Here is a 26,046-nt window from a genome sequence, read left to right as displayed (position 1 = left end):
TCAATGTAGGTGTCTCCTTGATCCCACACCACACTACCGGTGGTCTGGTCGTTGAAGCTAACTACAATGCCAATCATCAATATGAAACTTTACAGGCTTTCATTCTTACAAATATTAAGTTGATATACTTGTCACAGGTACTGGTGAATATGGGACTGTTAATCTTTTTGTTTTGAAATGTAAATAATTAAATAATTATTTAATGCCACATTTTATTAACAGACTCTCCTGCTGCTGAAGAAGATGAAATGTTTGTTAGTGTATTTCACACGCAGATTCATCCAGAAAATTATGGGAATAATAGTAGACAAACCAAGCAAGGTACAGGTGATATCAGTTTACCTTTGTTCCATAGATTCAGTGACAATTCTGCCTTTTGCCTGGGGATACTGGTTTAGACATAATGGGTAACCATCTTGTCCTGTTACAAGAAGGATCCTGCATGCATCTTAGACCCAAGCGCTCCCGTCTCTTCTCTACTCTTTTGTAGGTATGAGGAGGTTAAACATGTCACTTTTGCTTTTGAACAGAAGACAGTTTCCTGTTACGATGAACTTGGGGACCTGTGGTTGACAAACAAACCAGTTAGAACTCTGGGCTGCAGATAGCAGCCTACCCGGATATGTAGTGCAGTTTTCAATTTGTATCTCCTAAAGTTTTGGGGCAATTACTACATCATATTTGTAGTGCCTTTAACTACATTTCCTTCTGAATGATGAGGTAGGCAGTGCTATTAGAGTATTGAGTGCTTTGGCAAAAAGGCAATGTTTAAAGAAGTAAATACAAATTTATAGCACATTCAGAAATATGTAGCATAATACAATTTTGCAGGTTTGAATTAATCATAAGTGTTTTCTTGTTGTGGGAAGTACAGTATATTTGAAGTATAATGGCAGTCATTGTCCTGAGCAGATTTATGCTAAACGTAAAGGTAAAGGGACCCCTGGCAATTAAGTCCAGTTGTGAAGGCCGAGGGAGCCGGCGTTTGTCCACTTCCGCAGACAGTTTTTCCGGGTCATGTGGCCAGCATGACTAACCCGCTTCTGGCAAAACCAGAGCAGCACACGGTTTATGCTAAGGGAAGGACTATTCAAATATGGGAGTAAATTCAGGCATAGGATGAGACCAGTGGTTCCCAAAGTGGTGGGATTACTAATGTGGGCACTAAGAGGCAAGGGGGTGGCAGGGGGGCACTGGAGGTGTAAATGACTATCAGATAAATATAACTGGATCAAGTTCATTCGTTTTGTTGAATTGATTTTAAATTAAATAGTTTTAATTGGGTTTTGCATAAATGTGCAATTAAATTGTTACTGTTTTGAATTTTTTTGTGTTATCTTCCTTAGTAAGTTGTGCAAACAGCTATTCTAAGAAATGCTTTTTATATGGTAGGATAGGAGGGGGCACTGGGGATAAGGGGGTGGTGGCCCCCAAAAGTTTGGGAACTACTGGATTAGGCTATAGTTAGTTGCTTGAAAATTCTGTACATGACTGTAACAAATGACTTTGCACTGAAATCCATCTAATTTTATTAGTCATATTTTTGAAAGGTTACTGAAATTAATATAGTCCGAAATGAATAATAATGAATTATATTTGTGTACTGTAGATAGTGAAATGGTAAATTGGATGAATTGATTGCTTTTTAGCTATTAATTTGCCCAGTTATACTTTTAGAACATTTTTTTCTGAATTGCATGTTGTTTAGGTGACGATAAAACAAGAAGCTCAATAAAGAAAATGGAAAATATGACTAAGAAAAGTGAAACAACCAGTAAAAAAACTGATTTTGTTAAAAAGAACATAGAGGTATGTGTTAACAGTCTGCATGGTAAAGTACAGGATTAGAACTCTTTGTCAAGTCTCATCATGCTACTCATTTAGAAATTAATAATGGATGATTAACTTTGCTACAAAGGTTATCCTATATATAGCCTGCCTGAAGTTTTTAGGAAAAGGATGATAACTAGATTGCTGATCACTTCAGCTAAATCATGTATTGCTGGGAAAACATACTAGAATCTACTGAACTGGCATTTATAGAGCCCATGTTGTTTATTTTGTACTATCAGGCTTTTCTAATGCTATGCCTGTGGTTTTTTTCTGCTGTCAGGAAATGGAAAGAAGACTTATAATAATAATAATAATTTATTATTTGTACCCCGCCCATCTGGCTGGGTTTCCCCAGCCACTCTGGGCGGCTTCCATAGAAACCAAAAATACACTAAAATATCACAGATTAAAAACTTCCCTGAACAGGGCTGCCTTAAGATGTCTTCTGAATGTCAGGTAGTTATTTATCGCTTTCACATCTGATGGGAGGGCGTTCCGCAGGGCGGGCGCCACTACCGAGAAGGCCCTCTGCCTGGTTCCCTGTAGCTTTGCTTCTCGCAATGAGGGAACCACCAGAAGGCCCTCGGCACTGGACCTCAGCGTCTGGGCAGAACGATGGGGGTAGAGACGCTCCTTCAGGTATACTGGGCCAAGGCCATTTAGGGCTTTAAAGGTCAGCACCAACACTTTGAATTGTGCTTGGAAATGTACTGGGAGCCAATGTAGGTCTTTCAAGACCGGTGTTATGTGGTCTTGGTGGCCGCCCCCAGTCACCAGTCTAGCTGCCGCATTCTGGATTAGTTGTAGTTTCCGAGTCAACTTCAAAGGTAGCCCCATGTAGAGTGCATTGCAGTAGTCCAAGCGGGAGATAACGAGAGCATGCACCACTCTGGCGAGACAGTCCGCAGGCAGATAGGGTCTCAGCCTGCGTACCAGGTGGAGTTGGTAGACAGCTGCCCTGGATACAGAATTGACCTGCGCCTCCATGGACAGCTGTGAGTCCAAAATGACTCCCAGGCTGCGCACCTGGTCCTTCAGGGGCACAGTTACCCCATTCAGGACCAGGGAATCCTCCACACCAGCCCGCCCCCTGTCCCCCAAAAACAGTACTTCTGTCTTGTCAGGGTTCAACCTCAATCCATTAGCCGCCATCCATCCTCCAACCGCCTCCAGGCACTCACACAGGACCTTCACCGCCTTCACTGGTTCTGATTTAAAAGAGAGGTAGAGCTGGGTATCATCTGCATATTGATGGACACCCAACCCAAACCCCCTGATGATCTCTCCCAGCGGCTTCATGTAGATGTTGAAAAGCTTGGGGGAGAGGACGGAACCCTGAGGCACCCCACAAGTGAGGGCCCAGGGGTCTGAACACTCATCCCCCCCACCACTTATGGGTTGTCTGGTTGTTTATAGGTTGTTTGGGCATTGAGGTCAGCCATTATTTGTGCAAAGTTTTTCACCTGATAATATTATCTGCAACCCACTTGTCCTTTCAGGTGGATTTGTTGATACATATCCTTCTGTATAAAAAATGTGAAGTTTTCAAAGTATTCTCCATAATCTACCACATTTTTTATCATATATTGCAGTGGGTGGCTTGCTAGCAGCAGCTGGACTTTATTTTATTTTTATTTTTAAATTATTTTTATTTTATTTTATTTTCATTCATAACTGTAATACTGTAATAAAAATGGAAATATAAAAGATATAAACATAATAAAAGACTATAATACCATAATGGAGGTTAAAAGCTCATCGTTCCGTCATCAGTCTTCAGTGGCTTCAGGCTTCCAAATTACTTTCTTTATTCAGCTGGCCAAGGATTCAGTTAACCAAGTAGTTATGCCAGAGGAAGATAAGAAGAGGCTGTCAGAATTGCTGAAAGATACTGAAGATGAGAATAGTGAACTTCAAGTAACTCAGGTACACAGATATTCATCCAGGTTGGTCCAAAACAGTAGTGTGTACTCTCCATTTCAGAGGATTAGTGCAGATCTGGATTCTTCTTTGGTTTTCAGTGGTGGCATAAAATTTTACATGGAGTGGAACCTTGCATCTGTGTGGATGCTTATTGGTAACATGAAAGCACTACTGCTTTGCCCAAGTGCACACTGACATTTTCTGAGTACTGGGTAGTGAGAGTTAAATAGTGATTTGTTTGTTTGGTTTTTTTGCTACAAAAGTGGCTACAAGAAGAAAGTAATTTTATTTATCTTACTTGTACATAAGTACCTAATATATTGGGATTTGTCTCCTCTTTGCTTTATAATGAAATTTAAAATAATTAGTATTTCCCCAAGCACTCTTAGGAATAAGAGCCTCTAGTCTGCCAGTAATCAGCATTCTTCTGGTGACCTTGCAAAACCGTTCTCAAAACTTGTGGACCTCTTATGGTCGGCCTGCTTGTCGGCACCTAAGCCGTGATGCAGGGTGCCTCTGAACAGGTGCAGAGTGCATCCCCTCCAACCCCCTTGCTGCTGAGCAGTACCAGTACCTTCTTTCCCTAGAAAAAAGCACTGCCCCATCCTTTATGCAAGTTATGCATAATCAGTATTTTTATAAAAAGTTATGAGATGTTACTTGATGAACTAAAATTTTAACACACATGGTTTCGTATCAGATCTGCATTTATTTGTGCTGAGGAGAATCTTTTTCTCTTAAAAATAACATGGCAGCGTTTATTCGGTCCTAGTTTATATGCCCAGATAGTGTGACTAATTTGTTATTCCTTTTTCTAGGAAGAAGCAACTACAATGCTAGCACCAGGTGAAGGTTACACACCTGAGCCATTGGAATACCATCACCTCACTGAAATCAATGCCAAACTCAAACTAGTAATCTCTGATGGAAATTTATCTGCCGATCAGAACTCCTGTTCAATAGTCTCTAAACAGATTTATCAGGTACAGTGCGACTTGGAATATACCTTTAAATGCTCACTAGCCATTGCTTAACATGGGAATTTGGAGATGCTTTAATTCTAGTGAATTGCTTCCTGTTTTCCTTGAATCCCTGTCAGCTTATCCTTCTTGAGCCAATCTAAGATATATTGAACCCATTACATTCCCAGTTGGGACATGCAGTCAGACCCAGCTGTTTTACGAATGTTTGTGAGACCCCCAAAACCAATTCCATCCCACCCACTGTTCTGAAACTCCTCTTGCTACCACCCATCTATCTGCATATTCACCTTGCTGTTTGGGCTGAAGTGAAGGACGGATCTTTCTGCTCCTTCCCCAGTGCCTGATGCTGCTATGGCAGGAGCACTGAGAAATATTGTTTTACATTTCTCAGTTTTTCTGGCACCTTGGTCATTGCTGTAACTGAGGGGAGATACCTCTATTCTGCTGCTGCTGCTGCTGCTGCTACTACAGCAAGGTCAGCAGAGTGGTAAAGGCAGACCATTGAGTGAAAGGGAGGGGATTAAAATCTGAGCAGCAGAAGAATTCAAGAGGTAGAAATGCTTATCTCACAGTTGGTGAGGTTTGTATTCTTATCATAGAAATTGTGATGGTTGGTGACATTTATTCTCAGTTCCTTGTACCAAACCTAGTATGAGCACAACTGCAGGCTTCCAGTAAGTTAGTTTTAGCTCACCTGAAGCTGTGCATGTAGTGTTAAACAAAGATTTAGCGTTTTGTGTGAACCAGCCCTATAGCAGTGCACTGGGTCATATTTGGAAACCAATGCTTAGCTCCCATGCCTATATTTCTCTCTGCAAGCTATTGAGCTCTGGAGCATCTATGCAATGTTTATGTAAAATTATGCTCTCCTTGTAATATAACAGAAAACTGTTTTGTGAAACCATCAAGGTCAGTAAGACTTCTGAGGGAGTATAAAATGAACAAAAGGTTAATGCAAACTTCTAGGGTGCTTGACTTTCACACACTATCATCATTTGGCAGAAAAACAGCAGAACAATAATCAAAGGAAGTTTCCTCATATTATTCTAATGTCTTGGAATAGGCCTGAAAGCAAGAGCCTAATTCTGCTGTGCTCCCAGGGAGCCTGTGGACCTCAAAGCTGTCACTGGCCCAGGACTGATTATTATCCTTCCTGGGCATTGAGCCAGATCAGTTTTATGGGAAAATGCCTTATTTTTGGAGAAACAGGAGACATTAGTTTAGAAGGCTAATTAAAGGAACGCAGTTCAGAGTAGGCTTCAAATGTCAGAATAGGAGGTATTTGCAATAATGTGTTTAGGATTGTCAGAGCTGTAGTCCATCATAGTTTATGAGTGTGTTCATACCATTATGTGCAATCAAACTATATTTTTGCACAGTGAAATACAATGTTGTCATTAGATACATCAGTGCAAACTATGTTTTCTGGTGCAACAGGTAGGTTGTAGAAGAAGTAAATATTTGCCAGCAATCTTTAAACTTTAGCCAATCTTTTTAGCATAAATTACTGTCCATAGATTGCGTGTGTTGAATGCTTTTGCTGCTCAGAACTAGTGACGGAAAATACATTTGCTGTAGGAGTACAGACAAGGCCATTATCAGAGGAAAAGCCACCCAGGCTGGATGCAGCTTCACTTTTCTTTGTCATGATGGTCTCACCATCTTATTTTCTCTCTCTACTTATTTTTGTATTTGTGGTTATCCCTGTCAACTGAAGATAACATTTCATGCATGTCTTCAAGTGAACTCAGAAGCTTAAGCTCATGCCATAATAAATTGGCTAGCCTTTAAAGTGCCACAAGGCTCTTGTTTTTACTGCAACAGAGTTTATGTACCTGGCACTCTGGAACATATGCTTGGGGAATATGCCACCAAATGCAAAGGAGGAGAGGGTCCTTGTCTTTCAAGAGTTGTGTAGAAAAGGGAATTAGAGCATGTGCAGCTTTTTATAAAAGGATGGGACAACTTTTAGAAATCCAGTCTTTCTAAACAAATGTGAAAGGTGCAGAACCCTTCTTTTCTTTTGCACCTGACAGTCTGTTTTTTTTTTAACTGTCAGAAATAGTATCTTTATTCTGATAACTAGCTTTTATATAGCTGTGCCAACTTTGTGTAGAAACCTTCATCCATCTTAATTAACTGCAATAAGAATACTTTACTGTTGTAGAGTGTTCTTTTATTGGTCTTCATATTTTAAACCTTTCTTTGCTGCATTGGGAATATTGGCCTAAAAGTATCATGGAAACAATCTTTAACGAACACCTTGCACAATACCTTGATATCTCAGGATGGCATTGGCAAGGATAATCAGAGAATCTTAAGTATGGAACTCCTCAACCATGGAGAGAGGAATAGGAAGAAGATGGGAGTGAAAAAATCGGCGGCTCAATCTTGAAATTTCTAGCACTGCCTCCACTTAACTGTTGTTACTGGACAACTTGTGAAATGGCGCGATACTCCCAGTGTTTTGTTTCCTGGCAAGCATTTATCAAGGAGCAGAGAGAAATACTATCTTATGACTAAGGGCCAGTGCATGCATTCCAAAGAATCGGAATGCAGACTCACTTTGGATATTGTTTTAACAGGAAAGTGGCTAAGAAATATTTAAAATAAATTGAGAAAGAATTGGTGCAATTGATTTGTACTCCTTTACCCGCTTCTTCGTAATGTTAAGGCCAACCTAAAGCACCCTACTACAGGCAGGTGTTGTTGTTTTTTTAAAAGAAGGATTATCCTTGAGCAAAACAGGGTTGTTTTCACACTTCCTCCATAGCTCTCTCATATTATTTTTCATATCTTCTTCATTATTTTTCTTCACAGTGAATTTTCTCATTTCTGTGAAGCACTCTGCACTCATATTTCCTCTCTTGTTAACTGGTTTATGTGATGCACCTTCTCAGATCCTTCCTTGCAATGCCTTCCTTTGCATCTAACACAAACTAGTTGCATTTACTTTCAAAGTTCTTCATAGCCTTGCCCTACTCTGTCTTTCTGAAGTCTCCTGTTCCCTTAAACTACCTTGCTCAATTATTGCTGCCCTTAATAGTTTGAAACTTGACATGATGCCACTTCTCGTTCTCTCTTGAAATGCTTCTTCAAAACCAACCTTTACTGTGAAGCCAATTCCTCACTGAAATAAAGCGTATGTGCTGCAGTTGCACACAATAATCAGTTAACCTCTGTTTCCACACTTCCTTCTGTTTTCTTGCTTACTGTCAACATTTTAAGCTTCTTGGCAGATACCTGTCTCCATGTTACTCTGTAAAGCATTGTACAGTGGTACCTCAGGTTAAGTACTTAATTTGTTCCAGAGGTCCGTACTTAACCTGAAACTGTTCTTAACCTGAAGCACCACTTTAGCTAATGGGGCCTCCTGCTGCTGCCGCGCCACCAGAGCACGATTTCTGTTCTCATCCTGAAGCAAAGTTCTGAACCCGAGGTACTATTTCTGGGTTAGCGGAGTCTGTAACCTGAAGCGTATGTAACCTAAAGCGTATGTAACCCGAGGTACCACTGTATATAGTGATGCTACTAAAAATAGCAGTCAATTTTAATTGATTTTAGTAGTAGTAGTTTGGAAAAACTTCGGACCCAAAACAAAATGTTGCAGTATACCCTGCCCCCCCATTCCCAGTAGCGGCTATTCAGAGTACTAGTCAGCCAGCCACACCTACTTCTGGGAGGTATTCAACTAAACAGTTACGGTAGCATGACTTTTAGCTGTGCAATGTAGCCCCCTACCCCCAATCTATATTGAAGCACTGTGCTATCATAACTATCATAGGAACTAAAGCAGGCCAATTCACGCTCTACCCTGTTTTCTAGCTTTCTCTTCCAGCTAATGCTCAGCATCGTGTGACCTCTGGGCATCTCACTGAGCATAATTTAGCCTCATGGGTATTTTTTTGGCGTGGGGGGGGGGGTCCCCGTTTGGTGAGTCCCTCAACCTTTTTGTTGTACTTCTGCAAAACTGAAGGATCTCTCAAGCATGCTTGTTTTTCACTGGCCCTATTTTGCTTTGATATCGGTTGGCACAAGGAAGTAGTAATACTTCTGATGTTTACTAAGCTCATTTTCTGCTCTGTTGTGGTCCAAACCTAAAATGCAATTTTCTGTATAATTTATGCTGCATATGAAACCCGTGACTAGTTACCTATCAAGCAAAACGAGTGCGTGGTAGCTTACACCTAGCATGTATCAGAGTGAGCTGCAACACCTATAAAGTGCATAATTGGGCCAATTGTTTCAGTTGACTTCCTTCAAAACTAGTTTGTTGTGGTTGGTCCCCCCCCCCTAAAGATTTGGCGAGTAATCTGAAATAGTTGTAGACTTAACCATCTGTTTGTATTTCCACTTAGCCGGAATGAACTTCAGTTATTTATTCTCATGTTATTTGCTCCAGATTTTTGTCTGCCAAGGACTGTGTTTAATGATAATTTCAAAGCAAATTCCCAAGCTAATGTTTCATTATGTGCAAAAATGTAATCATCAACAGCTTAGAGATTTGGTTCCTACTACTTGTTACTATATTTGAAGAATATAGGAATTCTATATTTGTGTGTCCTTAATCCTTAACAAATGGTTTTAATAAGTTTGTATAGGAGTATTTCATCTTGGCTGTTACAGGAAAGTTGGATCCACAACTCTTTTCCATGATTGTATTGTTTTTCATTTAGGAAATTGGCGTAATCAAAGCCTTCTTTCTCTCTCAAGCATTCCCCCCCCCCGTATGCCAGATTTAATTAAATCATTATAGCTATGCTTGTCTCTTAATTTGGTTTAATTATTTATTTAGTTTGAGCTCTTAAGTATTAGCTCAGTTGAATTCCTTTCTTTTTTTAAGGAGAAAGGTTATGCACAATAGAATTGCAGACTTAGGAGTTCTGTTTCAATGCTAAGGAGTGCCCTATACTGAACACTTGGCAATGCAGAGTTTTGTGAATGACTGGCACTGCTGTGGAAGGACGAGTAATCTGTGATGCAGAATCCCTTCATGAAGATGGTTTCCATTCTTAACAGAAGGAAGTTGAAGGTTAGGTTAAGCCTCTCTATTCCTGTGGATGCCTGGCTTTCAAATACCCTGCATTGTGCTTTGGCTGAGCACACCTGTTCCCAGCAGGGGAACAGGCATGCATAGACAAAGCAGTGGGATCTAACCCCCACTCCCTAGCTGATGAGGAAGGATTAAAAGCCCTCATCAGCTGATGAACAGGGGTTAAATCCTACTGCTTTGGCTGCATGTACCTGCTCCCAGCAGGGGAACTGGCATGCACTACCAACACAAAATTAAACCCTGCCCCCTGCCCATTAGCTGATGTCACCCTCCCATCAGAGTGCTGTCAGTTGATTGGCAGGTAGCCATATTTTATTTTATTTTTTAATGCCTTGTAGGCCAAATTTTACCTCCTGGCAGGCCAAGATTTGGTCTGAGGGTTGGAGGTTTCCCATTTCATGTATGTTACTGATTTTTCTATCCCCTGACTCCTCCAATAGTTGATTTATACTTCTTTCTTCCAATAATTAACATGCTCACGTTTCATTGGGTTGTTTTGGTCCTCCACCCCTGTCCCCCATTTTATGTCCTTCACCCTACTATTGTTATTATTATTAATTTCCTGCAAACATTGGTATTTCTCCAAGCTTGCTGATACTATCTCTTGTATCTAGGTGGTGTTGATCTGGCAACATAAGGACACTCAGATAATGAATTTGCTACTAATATATATGATGATATATAATAATGTATTACAATGCATGTGTTTTATAGTACTATAATAGGCATGCCAGTGTTTAGGGTTTATCTTAAAATATAATTCAAAAATCTGGTGCTCAGCTTCGTTCGGTCCCAGCTCCTGCCCACCTAGCAGTTCGAAAGCACCCCTAAGTGCAAGTAGATAAATAGGGACCGCTTTATAGCGGGAAGGTAAACGGTGTTTCCGTGTGCGGCGCTGGTGCCAGCTCGCCAGAGCAGCTTCGTCACGCTGGCCACGTGACCTGCAAGTGTCTGCGGACAGCGCTGGCTCTCGGCCTCTTGAGCGAGATGAGCGCGCAACCCTAGAGTCGGTCACGACTGGCCCTGACGGGCAGGGGTACCTTTAACTTTTACTACTACAGTGGTACCTCAGGTTACAGACGCTTCAGCTTACAGACTCTACTAACCCAGAAATAGTACCTCAGGTTAAGAACTTTGCTTCTGGATGAGAACAGAAATGGTGTGGCAGCAGCGGGAGGCCCCATTAGCTAAAGTGGTGTCTCAGGTTAATAACAGTTTCAGGTTAAAAATGGACCTCCAGAACGAATTAAGTTCTTAACCCGAGGTACCACTGTACTGATAAATGCTATTGTGAAACCCATCCCTTTGTTAACAGAGAGTGGGTACACCAGCAAACATTCTTGATTGGTATTTTTATGGTTTTATCTAAATGTATTTTTTTTACAACATTAAAACAACCTGTATGTGTGATTAATCAGTGCTTTCAGATGCCATCATGCTACATTTGACTGGAGGGCGGTTGAACTAAACCTTTTGGCATGGCATTTGGCTCTTAGAAAAACTGCCATTACTGGCATTGCCACATGGTTTGCATTACAGTAGTAGATGTTAGATGTTAACAAGCAGATTAAAATAAGGATTTAAAAGGAACTACATAGAGCTAATGCCAGCTCTGTGCAACCAGACAGCTATCTGTAAGTCTGAGCTTTTCCACATGATAAAATGGGTGCCCCGACTGCATTTAATGATTAGTGTGCTACTCTCACAGGCTTGTATCTTGTGCCAGAAGAGTGATATCATGTCTGTGAGTAATGGGCAGGAGAGAGTCTGGTGGTGGTGGTGGGAATAGTCACAATGCTATCCACAATTTATTTTATAGGGTGTGGATGAATAGTGGATCTCCACAACCTGAAAATAAATAAAATATTTAAGCAAATGTTTCTGAAATGGCTGTTCAAGGCATGATAAGCCTTGCTGCTATTGGAACTTAAAAAGTGTTTTAAAACTCTACAATGGTGTGAGCATGGCGAGGAAGCCATGAGTCTTTAATTACATCCCATAAGTGCCTATGGCACTTGTGTAATCACAATTTGCACCATAATTACTATAACAGTGGTTGCATTTTCCCAGATAAACAAAATATAGTGCAACCAAAGCTTAGAAAATGTGACATCTATCAAACAGAAGAGCAAGCTCAAAAACATTGGGTAACAGCTTAGTTTTTTCTCTCCTTGTGCTCTCTGTCCAGTTTTATTTTCCATCACTGTATGGTATCCTTAAACGAAAGCCCAGATGTCTGCGAACAGAGTAGCCATGCACATTTCCATGGGAGTAAGCTCAACTGAATCCAGTTAGACTTAATTCTTACTAGGCTTGCATAGGATCAGGTTGTGCAGAAGTACTTTTAAGGGCAGAATTCTGCTTGGATCAAAAGGTGTCTAGTTTGAACAGAAAGACACTTCTGCTTGCTGAAGGGGACATGTGATTTTTGGCAATTCCCTCCATCTACAGATGACATCCTACATTCCACTCCATTTCTGAGGGTCCTCCAGTCTTTAGGCTTGGCTATCTGCAGTTCTTAGGATGTAGGCTATTATATATGCATTTATTTTTAGCAGAAGGCATTTGCAGGGCTGACTGATTAGTTAGATAAGCAAGTATTTGTTTTGACAAAGGAATGGTGGCTCCCCAGAGGTTTGTGGAAAGCAGTGACCTCACTGGCATATCTGTTGACAGAGCCTTTACTTGTGCTACAGAGAAAAGTCTACCAGCGGCTTCTATTCTGTTGTTCATTAAATCTAGCCACTTTTAATTCCAGTTGATATTTTGGCTTAACATGCACTATATTTTGGGGAAGAAGTTTGCTTTATGTCATAAGTATGTGGCTTTAATTAAAATCTGGACGGTTTTATTTTGGCAATTTTTAAAAAGACATCTCGTTTCTTATTATGTGTAGCCAAATGTAACTTTTTGATCATTCATATTTGCCAAATATTAACTCAGTTGCTTTAGGCTCAGTAAGTAAGTGATGTCATAGCAGCAAGTGAGCAGGGTGGAAAATAAGAAGCTGGACTTTGTAGAAACTTTCATTCCAGTGGTGAATAATACTATCCTTTGTCTCTTCTTCCTGTTTCCATTCCTGATCATCTAACAGATAAAAATAAGTTGATTTTCTCATGCTATATAATATATTGAAAAGATTTAAATTAAATTGGTGGTTTGTATGCAGCATGTAGTACAGATGATATTAAATGCAGGAATGCTCATAGAAGTTGAAAGCCCATGGTTAAAAGTAAACCTTTGTCTAGTGCAGAGGTTTTCAACCATTTTGGGTCCATGGCTCCCTTGACCAACTACATTCTTTCTGCTGCACCCCTGTGGGGCTCAGGAGCCCAGTTAGGTCACCCCTTGCCTGCAGAGCCGGCAGCCCCATTCCCCTTTTCAAACACCCTTCCTTGTGGATTGTTCCCTCAGCCTCCTCTCCTCTCCTTGGGAGTCCTCTATGCAGCCACAGCTGCCGCCGCTGGTCTCTAACCTGCCCCCCTGCCCCAAAGAGGGATGCCTCCTCACACTGGCCCCCAGAGGCCTGGTAAGCACCCCCTGGCCAGCCCCAGAGGCACCATTCACACACAAACAGCTGTGCAAGCCTTTGGGAGCATCAGAGGGAGGAGGGAAGGAAAGAGGGACAGAGGCCAGTATTGTCTGTGGCACCCCTGAGCATCATTCAAAGCACCCCAGGGTGCCACGGCACACTGGTTGAAAACCACTGCTATAGTGTATTAAACAATATTCTATAGTAAATGACCAGCAGTTTATCAATATGTTATTTTCATTAGGAATTTTTGTTACTCTTCCAGATAACCTAACATGCCTACATTCAGCTTTAATTGTCAGAGAATTGCTACATGAAAGATATTACATGTGGGGATTTTACCTGTTTAACATACAGTGTATCAATTGTAGCATGATTAATCGTTCATGCATGTATATCATTATAGGTACACATGCAATAGGGAGCCTTTGTTACAGAAAAGGTTTCCCTACTAAAGTGTTTTCAGTTAAGAAATGTCATAACATTTCTGTTTCTCCTCTGGAAAACAGTGAAAAGGAACAGTTCCTGAATTTATATTCTGGCTGTCTAATTCTGCTTTTCAGTATGCAAAGCCTATGAAGAGCCTAGGTGTAGATAGAAGTGTCTATTGGTGATCTATTGGGGGTATGATAGAGTCCTCACCCCCTTCTTCAGATACGTTAAATTTTTCTACGTAAGAATCACAACTAGAGAAAGACTATCAGGTGGGGTATTATTATCTGAGGATGGAAACATGGTTCACATGCCCTATCTTTCTGAAGGTCTTATTGATAGCTATATTTGGAGTTTCCCCATAGGCCAAATTTACCTTTGTAAATTTTCCCTTTTACAGGAATACATAACACAACTCATTTGTTTGAGCCCAGCTGTCTATGTTTTATTAAGCATATTATTCAGCTCAATAGTCACTACTACAATCTACTGTTGATGACATCCTATAATCTGTCTGATACAGATTAATCTGTAAGCGACATTTAGCATGGAGGGGGCCCTAGTAGATTGGTCTAGATGGTCTCCCTTTCTTTTTCAGCTTTACATGTCAATGATTCCATTATTATTTGCTTCTGTTAGGATTCTTTGGCTTATGCAAATAGAAAGCTGGAAACAATTCCAGGTGAAAAGGTTTTAAGAGACACGAAAGAAGAACGAGATCAGCATAACCGGCTTAAGGAGATTGACCAGCAGCTGAAAAACCTGGAAGGGACTGTAAGTCTTCTAAAGTTTCCTAGTTTGCTAGATACCAAGAATAAGAAGAGAATGACAAAAGGTTTCATTTTGTGTTCTCGGTAATATTCTGTGTTACAAAATAGATAAATAACAGTGATGCTTCTCAATTACAATATCTGTATAAAGATCAAGTGCTTTCTCACTGCTTATATAAACTGGTGGGAATTTACATAACTTGCATTATGTTCATATAAAACGAGTGCAGGTTGAATTATATTATACCATGAAGTCTAATGCTAAAAGACAGCTTTCCAAATAAACAGAGAAATCATTCCCTCTATTTCCCTTGTTCACGGTGTGCTGATGCTGATGTAGCCAAAATGGCACCACCCACCCACAAGAGGCAGGCTCAGGGGAACCCCAAAGTTTGCATAGGTACAAATAAAAACAAAATATGGGCAAATAAAAAAGGGGGGGAGAGGCAAAAAAAGAGAGAGCCACCTCAAAAGTGGAAACCAGACTGTGCATGTTTGTGCTTGATCACTTTCCACCTTTCTTGGAGGGCACATGGGGGGGGGGAGTAACAGCACATGCAACATATATTCTAAATGCTTCTTTGACTTCATCTCTGTCCTCACCTGCTGTCAAAAAATTAATCAAACCGCTTCCTCATGGCTGCTTCACCAATTGCAATCGTGTGAGTTTTCAATAATAGCTGCCATAACAATTGTGCAAGGAAGGGGCTGTGAGGGAGAAAGCAGGCCAGAGGACCACCAAACTTATTGACCCTTTAAAAGGAGAGGAACAGGATTTTTTTTTTGTTTCTACTCCCTTAGGGAAGATGTTTTATGGAGCTTAGAGCTGTAGTAGCCTTAGGTTTGTGCGTTTGCACATTAGGCAGACTGAAGATGTTCATTCTACCAATGGTTCCGTTCCCTGTATAAAAATAACTGCAACTAAACCAACCAATCCCGCATAGTGTAAAGCTGCACAGCAATAAAAGAGGTTTACAATGCAATTCTGTACATGTCTACTTAGAAGTAAGCCCCACAGAATTCAAAGGGACTTAGTCCCAGGTAAGAATAAATATGATTGCAGACTTAGCCTTCAAGGGCTCCCTCACTCCTCTAGTGTGTAAGAAGCCGGTTGGTAGAAACACCTCGTCCTGCCCCAAAGAAACATTATGTAGCAAGGTATCACTAGTATGTTTTAAATGCTTTAATATCCTTTTATTAGCAGAAAGCAGTGAACTGAAACATTGCCTCCCTTCCATAGTTTAACAGCGGTGTAGTATTGCACCTGCATTGTGTGCTTCATTTAAACATTTCTTGAAGCACTAAAAGAGACGAGGCTAATCAAACCTTCCCCTACACATATGTGCAAATTTTCTTTCTTTACTACTCCAATAGTCAGTTTTAATTTAGTTCAAATAATTTCTGACAAATTGCCTTTTCATATTCCTAGTAAGTACATGTTATGATCCATATGAACCTGGTTCCTCTTCTGATGCCCTATTTCCCTCCCACAACCCATGCTTTTGCCTAGAACAATTCCTGTGAAGGCACAGATGCAGAAAATATGTTGGAGCTGAAAATCCATGTGGATATTATACCAAAAAATATATGATTCAACACACAGAGTTCTCAAGAAGAGCTAATCCGGAAATGTTGTAAATATGATGGAAACATATTTCAAATGCTTTCTTGTTAGTAGTTCCACAGTGTATCTGATGAAATAGGCTTCAATCTATGAAAGCAAAGGTTTTAATAAAAATTAGACCTGTAACATGCTACAAGACTTGTCACTTGCATGCCCCACAACTAAGATGCCTCTTCACTTAAATGACTGTCCTTGTCAATGGAATGATGGTGTTAAAATAACGTACGTCAGTTTTATAGCTTCAGTTTAATAAGTTAGTTGGTAAGCTGCTAAAGAAAATAAACTCAGTCTACAACATCCCTTTCTGCCATTGACCTTTGCCTTTTGGTCACTGACCCTTGCTATTTATGGGAATACAAGTCTGGACGGGGATCTGCAGTTTGGTGGCTGGGTCTCCAATAAGCAATGACTTTGGAATGCACTGGGCTACTGGTTCATTAAAATACAATGAATGTTAACAGGTCAGTTCCGAGGTCTGATTAGTACAAAGCAGTTCCTTGGAATCTGCTATGGTATATACCCCCTCTTGTGCATACCAGACATTTTTTCTCTTAAGAGGATGCCCACAAGACCTTACAGGGGCAGAAACTATTCTTCACTTATTAAATGGTAAATGAATAAGCCACCTGTACTAATGCATAACCCCTTGTCAGGTTGGCATTTATTTGTATTGTGAGAAAAGGGGATGAATTGCAGGATCAACCAGATGGAAAGTCAGTCGCAGCCTGTAGGGCTCTAATGCATATCCACCAACATTGCACAGATGAAACTGCTTGTACAGTGGTGCCTCGCAAGATGGAAAACCCGCTAGATGAAAGGGTTTTCCATTTTTGAGCTGCTTCGCAAGACGATTTTCCCTATGGGCTTGCTTTGCAAGACGAAAACGTCTTGCAAGTGTTCTGTTTTTTTTCGCTCCCCCCCCTTTTCTAATCCGCTAAGACGCTAATAGCCTTTTAGCCGCTAATCCGCTAAGCCTTTAATAGCCGCTAAGCCTTTAATAGCCGCTAAACCGCTAATAGCGCTAATCTGCTAATAGGGTTGCTTCGCAAGACGAAAAAACCGCTAGATGAAGAGACTCGCGGAACGGATTAATTTCGTCTTGCGAGGCACCACTGTAAAAGCCATTTCTCATTTGGCCTGGTTTTCACCTTCTGATCATCTCTGTACATGTTGCTGAAGGTTTGATTCCTTTTCCCGTATGCTGTATTAATTTATTGTTAGCTTTAATGCTCTTTTATACAGCTAATATGGTGTTTGATCTTTATATTAAATAAGTGCTACGAAAACATAATTGTTCTAAAACTTATTATCAGCAGTTCAGAATGACCTGCTGGATGCACAAAAATGTGTGGTAATACGATTAAGTAAGCCCCATCTTACTATAATAATGGAACCTATTTAATAGTATTCAAACAGAGCATCTTTGGGGTTGACTTTTTTTTGTTTTTCTTTATATTGGATATGGCTTTATTTTTCTTGCTTTCCCTCCAAAATTAGTCTTCCTAGTGTGCAAAACCTTAAGGCTATTCATTACAAAACTTAAATGTTCACATACCTTAATGTTCATGCAGCTAGAGTTACATAGATAGAAACAAGATGCATCCATTATCCACTCCGATATTTAACTTCTAGAGATAATGGCGAAGGGGTTTAACCCTTAAGATTGGCAGCCCTTGCAATTCACGCTAACAGCATTTTAATAAAGCAAAATAGGAATAGTGATTTAGCAAGGACAGTTACTGGAAAATAATGTCTCTCTCTGATAAACAGAGACAGAATGTATGGAAGTGCAGGATACGGTGGCAGAATCCGTTGCTTAGATCTGGGGTGGACAAGCACTTTGGTCCAGAGGGACGCATGTGGCAATAGATGGTGGGTCAGGGGCTTGAAATATAATTGGCTTCTAAGGGCTTGTTGCTGAACATGGTTGAAAAGGAATTTCCTTACAAAGAATGTCTAAAAAAATTAAATACCGAAACTACTCTGGAAATTGTTACAAATATTTTAATTGGGTCACTCAGGTCAGCTGAACTGAAATGGCTGAACTTATCTTGCATTGCAGGGTTAGGTCCATGGGGCTGTGCCTGCAACATTAAGTCCACCAACTGAAATCAGCCCTACACTATTTATTTTAAGAAATGTTATAAATGGCTTCATCAAAAAACCTAAGTGGTATACCCAAACATAAAATAATTATCAATAAAATACAGAAGAAACCAACAGAGTTTTAAAAACAAGTATATATGACTGAATTATGTATCTGGGTAGGCTTGCTAAAATAAGGTTTTTTGCAGGTGCCTAAAATTGCATAATAAAGGTGCCTGCTTAATGTTAAACACAGGGAGTTCCAAAGCAGAGCTGCTGCCAAAGATCAATTCTTCACAGATGTGAAGCAAACATTATATGGCAGATTGAAGGAGGCAAATTGGCACATATGATGCAAGGCGATCCTTCAAGTAAACTTGTGCAAAGCTGTTAAGGGTTTATATATTACTATAATAACACACTGAACTTGGCCCGGTAACAAATAGGCAGCCTGTGCTGATATTTAATCGGAGGTATAGTATGCTGACAGGAGCTCACTCCTGTCAGTAATCATGCTACCACATTCTACTGCACAACTGGAGCTACTAAGATTCTAACAGTGAAATCATATCAAGAAGAAAGTTACACTATATTAACTACATTTTCGTGTGCTTATCTTGTGTTTTTATTCTGTGAACTGCCCTGAGATCTACAGATGAAGGGCAGTGCATAAATTGGAAAAAATGAAATAAATATTCAGTGGGGGTTACTCCCAAGTAGCTGTAAGGGAGGAACACCAAGCCCATGAGATGACTTGCCTAAGGCTGTCGGAGCCTCCATTGATTCCTTAAGTCCAAACCACGTCTCAAGCTATTCAGAAAGCAAGAAATACTCAAATAAATGCAGAACAGATAACTCAAAGGAAGTCCAGCCACAGTCATACACATATGTGGGACATACTATGCAGTGCATATTGGTGCACATGCAGGTAACAGCCACAACTGACAATAGATGTGATACAGCAAACACTCTCTTTCCCTATCTTGGTGTAACTTACCAATGCTAACCACCACCTCTGCTGTGCTGCAGCCAACTTTCATTACCAAGCAGCTACGTCAGCAGCAGCTCTGCACAGCTTCAACTTCCTCAGCTGCCCAGAGCTTGAAAGCAACCCCATTGTGGCCCGCTAGTCTGCTAATTGTGAGTCGATGACCTGAACCCATGTGGTGGTAAATAAGAGACAAGGACACAAGTACATTAGGTTAATGGGCTGAAAAGGCCACAACTTTATTGGCTATAGCATGTGAGAGGTATTGGCTTAGGCATTGGATAAAACAACCTATACATGACCCCACCTGTGCAGCAAACAGTGGGAGGAGCTTGTTGATGCAAATACAACTGGAAGCTTGCCCTGATGTCACCGGGGGTCATGCCATGGCCCTAGCCACCGGCAGGGCACCGGGCAGGATCCACGACCGCCGGATTCCTTTAATGGAATATCCTACAAGGGGCAGGATAGGTGATGACCAAACCCCGCCCACCAACACACGACACATATTCCAATGCCTAACCGCCCAGACTGGGAAAGTTGTGCCGAATTGCTACGAGGTAGGCGAAAAACCAAGAGGCTGGTAGCAACTTCACACCCAGGCCAGGCTGGAAAGCTGAGATGCCTCTCTTGCTGTCTGCCACTCGCAGCAGTTTCAGGCCTGAGCCAAGCTTCAAAGCCCTGCTGTCACTGCACTGCTAAGCCAGCTGCAACTGCCTCAGGCCCTGAGTGTGGTCTGAAAGCCATTGCTACCAACTCAGTTTGGGGACGGTGGGAAGGAAAAAGAGAGGGAGAGAAGGCACAGCTGGGCCTACTTAAATTATAACTCTTGTGAAGCTGATGCCTCACAGCCGAGGCAGTTTCTCACCACCCGGTTGACAGTCACTGAGCATTCCAGACATCATTGTGGGTTTTACATGGTGCTTTTATTTGGAGAGTTAACCGCCTCCCTGTAAATTTGTTGTTTTGTGGTAGTTAGAAGGCTATCTGTCCGTTAGTGAAGCTCTTCATTATGTCATTGGGAATAATAATTATGATTATACCATTCTTCAACTGTAATTTTGCTCCTTTCCAGCTAGCCTAATAGACTATGCAATGTATCTCTTTTGCCTCATACATTATTGGCTTATGCAGGCTAATAGCATAATGCCTGAATTGTGGTCATTGTTCCACAGCCAACCTAGTAGCAGTTCGAAAGCAAGTAAATAAATAGGTACCGCTATGGCGGGAAGGTAAAAAGCGTTTTTGTGTGCTCTGGCACTCGTCACGGTAGCATGCGCCAGTAGCAGTTTAGTCATGCTGGCCACATGACCTGGAAAGCTGTCTGTGGACAAATGCCGGCTCCCTCAGTCTGAAGCGAAATTAGGGCTACACCCCATAGTCGCCTTTGACTGGACATAACTGTCCAGGGCTCCTTTACCTTTTACCTGTTCCACATCAGCAGGTATGCACAGACCTTTTCTTCTTGGTCGATTCTTAGCAGTAGCAGTTCTGTAGCATCGGCCATAAGACCACAACATGTTTTGTACCTTTAATTTCTAAAATTATTATTTGGTATTTCTGCATTCCGGGACACGGATGGTGCTGTGGTCTAAACCACAGAGCCTAGGGCTTGCCGATTGGAAGGTCAGCAGTTCAAATCCCCGCAACGGGGTGAGCTCCCATTGTTCAGTCCCAGCTCCTGCCAACCTAGCAGTTCGACAGCACGTCAAAGTGCAAGTAGATAAATAGGTACTGCTCCGGTGTGAAGGTAAACAGCGTTTCCGTGTGCTGCTCTGGTTCGCCAGAAGCGGCTTAGTCGTGCTGGCCACATGACCCAGAAGCTGTCTGCAGACAAACGCCGGCTCCCTCAGCCTATAGAGTGAGATGAGCGTGCAACCCCAGAGTCGTCCATGACTGGACCTAACGGTCAGGGGTACCTTTATACCTTTTTATTTCTGCATTCCAGGACCTAACCCTTTCTCACAACTATTTTCTTAACTTTAAATACAAATTTAATCATTTTTTGGGTGACTTAGTGAAGACACTGTAGAGTTTCTTATGATGGACATGAATATGCCTGAGCTGGGAGGATGAGTTGTGTGAGTCATCCCATGTGTTTTTAGTAAGAAAGCTGTGATAAACAAGAATTGCTTATGTAAGTCTGTACTGTGTTTTCTTTTTATGTAGAACCCAGAACCATGTGAGAATAAAATTGGTGGCACATTGCTCCTGGAAGTAATTATTAGGATGAAAACCAAACATTCCACACATACCTTTTTGCCACAAACAACATTCATCAGGGGAAAAGAAAAGTTAACTTCTGAGCAATTATTTTATTCAGATGCTTTGAAGCTACTTACCGTCATCATATACTACATGTTGGCCCACTTCAGACAAATGAAAATTAAAACATGATTTGTTTAGTACATTGACTAGGCACAAGTTCACACTTCCACCCTTACTTTTGTATATGAAGATATAATATTTAAAGGCTTCATTCTTGGTTAGGAGTAAACAGCAATTTGTGTGAACTTGGCAAGTAATTTTTTAGTTATCCATTATTTAACACCCAATATATCAACCCAGGAAATATCCTGACTTAGTGAGCAAACCACTGTTTGTCAAGTTCAGGTGCAACCAATTGTGGTTTGTTCCTAAACTGGAATTGAAGCTTTAAATCTTTTCCTCTCAAAGTGGAGAGGAAAGCTATAATTTGTTGTTGTTTAACTGGGCCGTTGACTTTTTTCCTTTCAGTATGAAGATATGCAATAGATGTTAACCCCCCGCCCCAATGAAATTGGTCTTGAAAGGAAATCATTCAGTGTCCATGTTAGTCTGTCTTTGGCTTTTTAACAGGCAGAAACAATCTCCACATAGAGGAAGTTGAGGCACTGGTCCCTCTTTTCTACTATGCACCTTAAGTCATGTTGCACAAGGAAGATGCTGTTATTTTCCCTCTACCTCCTCCTCCACAAGGCACGGGGCAGGGAAGAATTCCAATCAGATTTTTATTCAGTGGAGGGATGCATGCTCTGTAAATGACTGAACAGAGCCTTTATGCTGCAGTGCATAAAAATACGTTCTTTTAACCTGGTAGGTCAGTTAAATTGGATTGATTTCTAGAACTCTTACACACTTCCCTTTTATTAATTGGGTTCTGAGCCTGAAACTGGTGCATCTTAAGCAGGCTCCCAAAAGAATTTTAGAACAGCCTCAATTTATCATGCAAAGCTGAGACAATTATATTCCTTGGGATTCCAGGCATTAATTTCAAATATGTTTTAAAACATGTATCTCCCACATTAGGCCTAACTTGAGCTATTCTTTTAACATTGTAAAATTCACAATTTTTGACCCTGCTGCCAGTAAATATGGTAAAGGCTTCAGATCATCTCTAGCACTTATTAGCTCTGGTTTCTCAGAATTTGATTATTATTATTATTATTATTATTATGTTGCTTTACTCATGGAAATAACTAAAAGCAAGTTACAGACACAAACAGTAATCCCTTATTCAGATCTTTTTATTTGTATTTGCTGTGCCAAGACTACCAGGGTTCTCCGTACTGATTCACATATAACAATGCAGTATATTAGGTTGTTAATGATAACTCTCTACATATTTATAACTCAGTGGTAGTATACAAGGTTTACTTATGCAAGCTCTCAGCATTCGGGATGGGCGAGCAGCCTTCTTCTTATCCTGAAAATTAACTGGACCTTGTGAATGGTCCAATCAAACACTGAAGACCACTTTAGCTAATGGGGCCTCCTGCTGCTGCCGCACCACTGGAACCCAATTTCTGTTCTTATCCTGAAGCAAAGTTCTTAACCTGAAGCACTATTTCTGGGTTAGCGGAGTGTGTAACCTGAAGCGTATGTAACCTGAAGCGTATGTAACCCGAGGTACCACTGTATTACTCTAGTCTGATAATATTTATTGTGATGTTTTCACACAGTACTCATTTGAAACTCTGTTTGGATGCAGTTTTTAAATGCATGTGTAAATGAGCATTCTGGTTCACTTCAGTAGAGTGAAAACTCAATGCACAACAAAGAAGCTCACCTTCATTTAAGTGAATGAGAAAGCCCTCGCTGTCAGCAGTTAATTCCATCTCAGGGCTTCTGCAAGAATTATGAGATTGGGGGTGCTTTAAAAGCTACTCTAAAAATACATAAATTAATGCATTTGAGTAGTGACTTGCCACAGGTGCACAGAGGATAAAGTCACTGAGCAGGTTCTTTTTGTTAACCCATAAATATTCACCATGTCCCATTCATCAACTAGATCGAATGCAAATACAAATCAATTGTTTCTAGCGATTTTTCTACTGCTTTTGTGGTGTGTGTACTCCAGTATTCTGATGGTCAGATGGAGCTACCAGACCATAAAATCCAGCCAGCGAGAGAGTTGGAACTAAGGGGAGCTCAAGGATTTATTAAGTGATGTGAAACTCTTGTTGTTTTGTGCATGTGTTACATAATTGCTGTATATGCAAGGCTGTTAAAATACCCTGCTAGTAATAACATGCACACCATTTTATAGCTGCAAGAGGCGATAAAAGAAGTTTCTTAGTCAGCACTTCAACAATATCACAGCACATGTCAGTTTTATTATTGTGGGGCCTTCAGTTTTGGCAGATGCACACTATTCTGGGTGTAGTGTTGTAATTACCATATAAATTAAGCAGTTAAATGAGGCTGGTACAGCCTTATCCCTTCTGCCACTAACCAGATTGCCAATACGGTGCTGTGAAACAGGCATAATTCAGGCTAATTAAGTTTAGAAGGCCAGAATTTGAAATGCTGGACCTTTCTTTCCATTCAAACTGGTCAAAAGTAAATTGAAGCTGTTTAGCTGCAGTGCAAACAGAAGGATCATTATTTCTGCACAACACACTGTCCATAATAGCATTCCAAGAATGGGTTTAATCCGCCCAGGTTTAATTCATAGCTGCTAATTATATTTCAGCATACATTCTTATGCTTTAAACTATGTGTGTCTTTACTTTAGTGAATTGTAACTAGTTCTTAAACTGGGTAGGGGAGGGGGGACTTTCTTCTTTTTATTCTTAACAGGCTTTGTAATATTTGATGGGATTAAGCTTTTTGTTGTAGTTCAAGACACAATTGATACTTATTTTTGTCTTCACCAGCAGAGTTTGATTAGAGCATTCTGAGCAAAACCAGAGTCAAATCAAACACATTTTGGATTTTAGGTTTCTAGGCTATACTATTTTGTGTAAAGGAAAATAAATAAACTATATTGTATTTCAAACCATAAAACGTTAGAAATTTACAGCAAAAAAGTTGTATGTTTCACTTTAGTGCCTAGGATCAACACGACACCTTTTGCTAAGAAGCTCTTAAATTATTTTACAAAAGTAGTTACTTTTCAATGATAAGAGGGTAAAGTTCATCTAAAAGAAGAGTCTGGTGCCATAACTGCCAGTTTCTGCACTCTGGGCAAACCCCAAATCTAATGCTAAAAAAATTGTTTCCCAGGTAGTCTATTATTCATTTCTGATAGGCAATAAGTAACTTCTGTGCCTTCATTCATATTTCCAGAATTAAACTTAGGGGATTTCTTTAGCATCTCAGTCCATTTATCTGAGCACTAATCAAGTCTGATTACATCTGATCACTTGAACGGCCAAAATTTGAACATGGGGGAAGGAAAGAGAGGTTGTTTTCTTCATTTTTGTGGGTAGAATTCTTAAGTCCCTATTGCAGGGATAGACTGCATGGTGCCCACCACGTGCTGGTCCATTGCAAGTCACATCAAGGACTGCCTCTCCCAAAATGAAGCAAATGTGTTCATCTGATACCCTAGTTTGTGTGACCCCTCTGAGAGAGGGATGGAGGGTGGCAATGTTAGAATGGGCCTTCTCAGCGGGGGCTATCTGTCTGTGGAATGCTCTCCCCTGGGAGTCATGTCTGGCACCATCACAATCTGTTTTTAGGCTTCCTGCAAAACATATTTATTTGCCCTGGCCTTTGGAGCTTATTTCCCCCTCCCCCAATCTTTTAGTGGAGTGGGGTTCAGTTGGATCTGTTCTTTTATACATATTATTGGTGTGTATTTTGTTTGGTTTTTAATGTTTGTTTTAGTAAGCAACTAATAAGAGTAATTAACCATCATCATCATCATCATGCCTGACCATTGGCCATGTTGGCTGGGGTTGATGGGAGCAGTAGTTCAGCCATTTCCAAAGCGCACAGTGTTGGCTCTGTTGCAATCATTAGAATCATTTTGGAACAGCAGACTCAAGGCCTGAACTGCAGCGTAACTTTCCAATGTTGAGAATGAGTGTGAACTTTTAATGAGTATTAATAGTGCATGAGGAAGCGGTTGTCAGGCATTTAAATATTTCTATTGAAGTTTGATATACAAGTAAACAAAACAGAAAAGCTTAATCTCACCGTTACAGTGCTCATTATACCATCCAACTTGAAACTTGGCATTTAGCCAGGTACAGAATGTTTTTCTGAAACCAGGGCTGTACTTTCATGCTTGACCTCTCATCAGAACATTAGTCTTATGGGGGTGGGGAATGTCAATTGTTAGTAATGGTCACAGTGAAAAAGTATTTCATAGCTGAGATAATCACACATTGCCATCTTTTCATCTTTCACCCTTGAAAGTGTATTGAAAGTATTTCTACAGAGATGATTATCCTTTGGGCCATACTGGATGTGACAAAAAAGGCATATCTGCCCCAGTGACAAAGATTCTGGAAATTGTAGAAAGAGGTGCATGGAGTCCAGCCTTCAGGGATTTGTGGCTGGATGGTAATGAGAAGCTGCCACTTGGTGTAAGACCAAACAAGGCTTGGGTTTT

The 26,046-nt window shown here is 40.6% G+C and overlaps 1 protein-coding gene across 2 annotated transcripts in view; it reads left to right on the top strand.

Annotated features, from left to right (window-relative positions):
- The window catches only part of FSIP1 (fibrous sheath interacting protein 1), an 83,899-nt gene that overhangs the window by 13,176 nt on the left and 44,677 nt on the right, over positions 1-26,046 (top strand). For both annotated transcript variants that reach the window (XM_082240192.1, XM_082240191.1), the window contains exons 7-11: positions 223-321; positions 1,709-1,809; positions 3,649-3,759; positions 4,575-4,739; positions 14,396-14,530. In XM_082240192.1, coding sequence (XP_082096318.1) covers positions 223-321; positions 1,709-1,809; positions 3,649-3,759; positions 4,575-4,739; positions 14,396-14,530 — 611 coding nt within the window. The remainder of the gene's footprint in view (positions 1-222; positions 322-1,708; positions 1,810-3,648; positions 3,760-4,574; positions 4,740-14,395; positions 14,531-26,046) is intronic.

The sequence above is a fragment of the Podarcis vaucheri genome, assembly GCF_965113315.1.
Source record: "Podarcis vaucheri genome assembly, chromosome: 1".
In the NCBI taxonomy this organism is placed as follows: Eukaryota; Metazoa; Chordata; class Lepidosauria; order Squamata; family Lacertidae; genus Podarcis; species Podarcis vaucheri.
The sequence above is the reverse complement of the archived record's forward strand: the minus strand, read 5'-3'. Positions and strand labels throughout refer to the sequence as shown.